Raw genomic sequence first — 8,201 nt, 5'->3', positions numbered from 1 at the left:
GCTAACAAAACAATGACTAATTACATTATGCATTGCTACACTACAACAGAAATAGTTAATAATAGAATTTTAGTCGGTTAAATTACGACTGAGAAATTTCCTGTTTATTCATTATAATACTGTATGGTTAAAGATTAGAGATTCTATATCAATATGCATAACAGAAACCCAACTTGCAGTTATATTCTGCTATTTTTCTCCCATTCATTTTGTTCCTTTGGCCAAAGAGTGGAATTTTGACTACACTAACCACCTTTAATGATTGGTTCCTTTCATGAAAAAGGAATATGAATATAAAATAAATACAAACCATTGTCAATCACGTTTGTGGGCAACAGGAACTAAGATATTATTAATTAGCAGACCATAAAGAAAACATTTTAATTCATAAAAAAAATTGAAATTGAAAGGCACTACCAACGGCCTACAGGACACGAAAAGGGAAATATTTTGTTTTGAATGGTTAGATTACCTAAAACTCAAAAGCAACCTATTGAGAACTCTCGTCTTCAGGGTACCAAAACCTGTTGTAAATCCAAAGCGAATCAGCAGCAACAGGCTCATTGTCATGGTTGCGGTGCCATGTATAATATGCATGAGTTCTATTCTTTATTTCAAGCAATGCATGTCCGAAGCTTGCTTCCCTAAATGCCGAGTAATTTGGTTGTGGTTCTGTGAACCTGCACAAACCGAACCCATTACATTACCACCCCTAGCCCCACAAAATCTCTGAAAAGCAGAGACTAAAAAAAATTGTTTTTTTATTTCAACCTTTTGTAAGGATTTCAAATTTAATATTACAAAATTCAAAGGATACTCACTGGTTAGCCAGGCCTTCAATATTGCCGCCATCGCCAATTGTTATGTACATTGGTGCATTAATGTCTCTAATTGGAGAGCTTAATCGATTAGTTATATTGTATCTCACATTCGATACTCGTTCCTATCACAAAGGAAACAAACAATTGATTTTATCAAATCTCCATCTCAAAAGGAGGGTAAAAAATAATGAAGGAAGAAGCTCATATACCGAACGCTCATAAGCATGGACATGGCCTGAAAGAACAAGATCGACTTTGTTTTCAACAAACCAGGATTCAAACATGACCCTCATGCTCTCCCCTTCCATATAATGATAGTTGTAACTATTATACCAAGGTGAATGAACCATAACAATCAACCATGGAGTCTCCTCTCTGTTCACCTTCGTAAACTCATTCTGTAGCCACTGATATTGTGGAGTATAGGTTCCTGAAAGATCAGAAAAGGCTCGATTCTGAGCTCTTTTTTTTTATTTAATTGTTTGACAGTAATTATATAAACAGATCACAATAATTAAACAACACATACCATAAGCAGAATAAGAAGAAAGAACTATGATATAGGCAGAAGCACGCTTGATGGAATACCAGAGCGGCGATGAGCTTTGAGCTGTTTTGTAAGGGACATGATACCGATGTGTAAAAGGCTTAAACGGGGTGTTTTCTCCCTGAAACAATGACTCAAATTAGCTTCAAATTTCAGAAATAGAAGATATAAAGTTCTCGTTCTTGTTCTGTTCTTACAATTTCTGGAGCAAAATCCATCTCGTGGTTACCGGCAGTCCAAATCCATGGCTGATACGCAGTGCTCTTCTCAACAAATCGACCCCATGTATCCCATTTCCTGTTATCGTGAAACGGATGATTATCCGCGTACGAAAGATCTCCGACGAACAGCACCGCTTGTCCCTTCGAATTTGAATAATAATGCTCAAACGTTTGATTCGAATCATAAGTCTGTCCAAGATCGCCTGCGGAGATAATGGAATTACTGAATGCTGATTTCTGAAAACAGAGAATGCGATCGAACCGTATGCGAGAAAGAAAGCGATGAAACAGTTACCAATGATGCCGAATATGTAAGGAACATCAGGGCCGACCATGGGAGGCGTTGTGAAGAAAAACCGACGCGTCGCATCGCCACTCCCAATCTCGTAGAAGTATTTTGTGTCGTACTGCAATACAAATTTTCAGAAACAAACTGGAAAAAGAGCGAAAAAAATAGGGCTTAATACAGAACAGAGACAGAAGAAAACGAACCTGGAGATCATTAATGGTAGCGTGGTGAATATATCCGGAAGTATAGTTATAATATTTGTAAGTGGTGATTCTAGAGCGTACTTTGTGGTCGTGCTCCTCATCACTATCCGCAGCCCAATATCTGACAACATTAGGTTTAGGCGACAATGGCGTAAGCCAAGAAATTATAACGCCTTTGCCATTACGATCTCCCTGTGTTATATGGACCTGCAAAATCACCGAAACAATAATAATAATAAAAAAAAAGAAAAAAAAAAAGAAGCCAAATCGAAAAATAATTGTAGCAGAAAATCTAGAAGCTCAGGATTTGAATGGGAGAGACCTGTTCGGGAGCGTTGTGACCGGAGGGTGGGGGGAAAGCTTCGGCGGGCATATCAAGGGAAGCTTCAAGTTTCCTCATGAACCTACTGGTAATACCTCCATGAGTGAGATTGGCGAGAGAGAGGAGTAGAAGCAGAGCTATGGACTGCCAAATCGCAGACATGGCAGGGGATTTGGAAGAGTGAAGAGTGAAGAGTGAAGAATGAAGGGGTTTGAATTTTGAGAGGCGGATTAAATAATTACTTGAAGATGGCTTGGTGGTTGTATAATAACATTAATGATGATGATAATAATATTAATAAATAAATAAGTAAGTAAGTAAGTAAGTAAATTGTTAACTTTGATTTTGGTTGCAATCCCTAATGGCGGTGGATGGGCGATCTTATATCCGTGTAATAAGGTATATTCGTGTTCTGTTTGGATATCAATCAATCCATGAATAATTTCTCTATTTCATTGAAATTCAAATAAAGAACCCAATCAGCCGTTTAAATTTTGCTCCCTAACCCTTATTTTCTGTCTTTTTTGGCGTTTTCACAGAAAACCATCTTCTACAGACTTGTGAACTTTAACGACAATAAACATTTGTATTTTACTGTAAACGCGTAGATATATATATTTTGAATGATCCTTCCATATCGTTCAGTAAATATTTATTGATTTTCTTGGATTTAAATGTATTACCTTTCTTTTACCTAATACCTGTTCTTTTTTATTATTTCCAATCATTTTGAATATCTATTCATTTTTTCCCCTTCCTTTCTTCAACTATTTTATGAAACATATTCAAAATATTGAACATTCAAAACTTAAATTAAATGCGTAGTAAACCTCTATTGGTTTAGAATAAATATATTTTCAACCTCTAAACAATATTTAAATTAGCAATTAACTTTTTATAAATTCTCTTTTTTCTTTTTAATTTAATATTAAAATATATGAGTTTAGAAAGGTGAAAAAGATATTATAAATATTAATAAATATGTGAGTATAACTTTGACTAATCAAATAAATTTAATACTCCAACTACCACTCTACATATGTATTTTTTAATTAACTATAGACAAGAATTTTGATAGACGAATTCAAGCATCAAATCGGTCACTTTTTCCATTTCAACAAACAAATTATTCTATATTCCAAGTATTGTTCATTGCTAATTACAATTCCTTTCAGTGTTGCTATTGTTCAATCTAATTGACTTACATTGAATGGTGGAAGTTAGATTGACCAGCATAATAATTAGATTTTTATAGAGAGAATAATTACATCGTGGTGAGAGTAATATTAATTTTGTTTTTTTTTGTACTAATTTTAATATTTCTTGAAAGCTTAAAGTTCATAAGTTGTATAAGCTATTTTGAACAAAAGTTCTATATCTACGGTCATTAGATCATAAATATTTTATGGTAAGACAATGTAGTCCAATAACTTCAACCAACCGGTTTGTTAAAACAAAAGAATAAAATAATCAACGTGATGCATCTTAAATAAGCACGTGAAAAAGCATAAGAGCATTTCAATTTGGATTACAATACCATTTCACATTTAAAGAATATATAGTTTGGATTACAATACCATTTGAAAAGTGTTCACTCCATTATTCCAATTCAATAATACAAATTATAATAACATTTGTTAATAAAAAAAACAATCCAATCGATATTATTATTGTTTTAAAAGTTGATTATCAAATGTAAACAACTTAATCAATCGATTTTTTACGAAATTAAAATATATATATATAAACCGAGCTTTGGTGATTTTTTTTAACTGAAATATTTTATTAAATTTTAAAATTTGTTTTGAATGAAGATTATATCTATGTATTTTAAAAATCACCTACATACTTAATAATTTTTTTGGTACATACTTAACAGTTGGGAAAAAAACTAAATCATTTGAAAAGTTAAACGTTAACTTCACTGCATAAAATAAATCAGTATATACGATAATAATAAATATTTAGAAAAAGTTAGGAATTTTTTGTATTAATATATATATTAGTCCACAAAGTCATTGGTTAAAATTGGAGACATGGGCGAAATAGAAACCAATCAAAGAACAGCATATTATTGCATATTCAATTAATTAATCGAAAACACACGTGAAAATAGAAAAGTAAAAATTGATTATAAGATGGCATTTAAAGAAAATCTAGCCGACAAGCTCAATTAATAAAAACCACATAATATAATATTAAGATATTTAAAACCATTAGCATTAGTTTTTTAATATATGAAAGAGAATGTCTCCTTTTGGTTGAAAGACTTTGGTTAAAAGGCATATGTGCCAATTAAGTATGTAGTGTGAATTAAAGTAGCTTTTTTGACAAAAATTGGTCAAATTGAAGAATGAAAAAGAGTGATCCCACAGTGGCATGGTCCATCAGAAGAAGTCCCATTTGTGAGGCTAATAATTGTCACTCTTGATAAGCCATCCAAAGTGGCCCACTATATCATTAAAGTATTTTGTTTATTTACTATATGGTTGAATAATATATATATATATATATATATATATATATATATATATATATTCAATTTTTTTGTTTTTAAGATGTTGGACTCGACGGCGAATATTAGATTCTTCTTTTATTTTTTAGTGTAATTATATTTAAGATGAAAGTATTGAGTTAACTTTTCTTATATTTGTCGTCTTCTTGTTTGATTAGAACATAAATGTTGTTACTTTTTATTTTAAAATACGATATTTTATACCAGATTCATATTATATAAAATAAAAGAGAAGATGTGTATTCATTAGTTGATAGAAAAATAATGAATTTTCAATAGAATATCAACAAAAAGTTAAAGAAAAATGACAATAAGATTCACTATTATGCAAATACCATAAGCCTTCCAAGAGTGAGTAGTCATAACCATCAAAAGAAAAGTTGAAAAAGATTGTCATTTTTTTGTAGTAGTTGTAAATGATAAAATTGTTGAAAATATTTATAAAATATAACAAAATTTCATATTGTATCAACGTCGTGTCTATCAACATTTAACATATAAAATTTTATTATATTTTGTATTATATATATATATATCAAATTTTGTAATGTTCAAAAATGTTTTTTTTTTTAAATATTTTATTTTGTTATCACATTTATGATTCCATTTTGAAATTAAAAATGAAAGTGTGGCACATGTTTTTAGTTTTCCTTTTTTAAAATAAGTTTGAGTGGTTTTTCTAGCTTTATAACTTTTATAAGAATGAAATCAAACTATTTTTAGTATAACTTTACAAGATAATTTTCTTACAAAAATCATATATATATATATTTTGTAGGTATGGTATTTGATCCTTGATCTCCTGATTCTTGATGTATTCTATAGGTATTGGTTTGAACTAAATTATTATTAAAAGTAAAAAAGTTCATATTAACAAAAAAGAAAAAAACTATAATATATTTTTTTATCCCGTATGAAAGTTTGAAAGTGGCTTAAAGTAAAGAAATAATATCATAAGACATATTCTACACTATGAACTATGATATACTTTTTATTCTATCTATGGAAGTCGTTTGGAACAAATTTTATCACAATCCTTACTATAAGATAGTGGCCAACGAATTTTCTTTTTCTTTGAACAACTAAAATTCAAATGACAAGTAGACTTCCTTTGATTCATCTTTTTTTTTTTGTTTTATGTGAACTCTAGGTTTTCTTAGTTCTTATCTACTTTTAAAAAAATATTTAGTTTCCTTCCAAACTTCTATAATTCAAAACTTAATGTATAGAAAAATAGGTTAACGATAAACCTAATTTTTTAAAACAACAAGACCAAACTTTATGGAATGGAGGTTTGATTTCAGAGCATATGTCAAATTGCATAAGCTAAGATGGTTTTACTTACTATTATTTATTTCTTTATTTAAATTATATATAGTTTGAGTAGACAAGAACTTTGAAAAGAAAAAAAAAAGTTAAATATATTAACTAACTTCAAAGACATATAATTAACTAGACTTCAAAATTTCAAACTTAAATCATCACCTCCTCAGGCAATATTTATGAGTAAGATTACTGTCTTTATTATATGGGTAAATGATCTTTCAATTGACTTTTCTTCACTTTACCCACTTAACCAAATTGTACTTTGATTGTAAATTTATGCATAGATTATAAAGCAACTCAACTAATAGTACATCTCAAAAACTAGTAAAATTTGACTTTCAACACATTCATATTATGTTTAACTATATAAAATATTAAATTTGAACTTTTGATTTGCCAATCCACGTATATTTTAATAGATTTAGAGCACATATGACCATCGAAAATACATTTTTTACCGCGTTGATTAAAAAAATTGCACATTTGTTTCTTTCATTAATATCCCACCTAATACAACAAAATTGAGATTTTAAAAATTGTCACCATTATAATTTGTGACATTTATTGTGCTATAGTCAATAGTTTTTTATTTAAAAATTTAAATGTCATGAACTTTTTCAATGACAATAAATATATTGTCGACAATGAACAGTGACAAATTTCACAATTCAACTTTTAATAGCAATAAATTGTCAACTAATAATTATTTGGTTTTGAAAAATATAATAATTGGAATTTTTATTAACAAGAAATAATTTTCAACTATGAACCATTAGTTACCACTGGAAAAGAATCACATAATTGAACTTTTAAAAAAGGTTTAATAACTATTTAGAATTGAAAAACATTTCGCTTTTAAGTTTTTATTTTTCTCATAATTGGACGCACTGTACGATATGGTTTGACTAAAATTCGAGTAATAAAATTTGTGTTTCAACATTAAAAGTACAACTTTTTAGATATATGTTAATTAAAGATTACAAATCTAAAGTTGGAATCTGCACTTCTTTACTTGTTTAATTTGTTCGGCTAAAAATCAGAAAGGAAATAGAGGTAGATACCACAAAATTATTTTGGAAGATATTGTTCAACCGACCACATCTTGAAGCTTTGGCTATACAAGAAAGGAATCGCAGCTTGAATCAAGTCCTCAGCTTATGGAACCAAACTTTATTAAAGTTTTCAATTTCATAAATACACATAAAAACCACTTTGAGTTATAATTTGGAGGTTTATTTTATGGTTTCTAGTCAGTAGGTCATAAGCTTACTATGTTATATCTAAAATGTGTGAAATGTTATAGCAAGCAAGGCTCAAAAGCTCAAGAAAACAAGGAGTTGGTAAAGGATCAAGCATCCCAAAAAGAGACGTTTGTTAGACTTTTGAGTTTTGAGTAAGTAAAGGAACTAAAGAAATTTTACCAAAAGGAAAACGCTCGAACTAACAGCAACCTCAAGGGCCACACTGATCATATAACTGCGTCCAAGAGGAAGAGCCATATATATAGCCTCAATTTGAGACACCAATTGGAGGGAAGTGAGTAACTCCAATTGAGAGACTCTATACCCATTTTATGCCTAGTTGAGCTTAAGAGACTCCCTTGTACTAATATGCATTAGTGGTAGTACTTTGACAGAGGTTAATGAAGAGCAACATGTTCGGGAGTAGAGGATTGGGTATAAACGTAGAAGGGTTAAATAAAAGCAAATGGTAGGGGTTTGTGAATTGTAATTGACAAACTGTGGAAGAACGGAAAATGAAAGATTCACGCGTACCGGGAACGAAAAGAAAAGTGAAAACACAAGTCTCGTCGGGAAGAGAAACCGTTGCATCGAAATTGATTTGGAGATGAGCGGTCCATTAATTGGGGTGGCAAATTCGTGATTAATGAAAAAACAAGATCCAAATGTGTAAATTACATACATACATATATATATATAGAAGCATTTGTCTCAGC

General features: G+C 30.1%; 1 protein-coding gene across 1 annotated transcript; it reads right to left on the bottom strand.

The window, feature by feature from the left end:
• Positions 1-229: 229 nt before the first annotated feature.
• Positions 230-2,755, bottom strand: LOC101202948 (purple acid phosphatase 5). The gene is made up of 8 exons (XM_004149930.3): positions 2,404-2,755; positions 2,082-2,288; positions 1,885-1,996; positions 1,566-1,792; positions 1,351-1,489; positions 1,031-1,251; positions 822-943; positions 230-680 (listed from the first exon to the last, which is right to left on the bottom strand). The coding sequence occupies exons 1-8, from the start codon at positions 2,563-2,565 to the stop codon at positions 491-493; spliced, it is 1,380 nt and encodes a 459-aa protein (XP_004149978.1). The 5' UTR covers positions 2,566-2,755; the 3' UTR covers positions 230-490.
• Positions 2,756-8,201: the final 5,446 nt, after the last annotated feature.

This window comes from Cucumis sativus, chromosome 6, assembly GCF_000004075.3.
Source record: "Cucumis sativus cultivar 9930 chromosome 6, Cucumber_9930_V3, whole genome shotgun sequence".
Lineage (NCBI taxonomy): Eukaryota > Viridiplantae > Streptophyta > Magnoliopsida > Cucurbitales > Cucurbitaceae > Cucumis > Cucumis sativus.
Note: the sequence above shows the minus strand (reverse complement) of the source record. Positions and strands in the feature narration are given on the sequence as shown.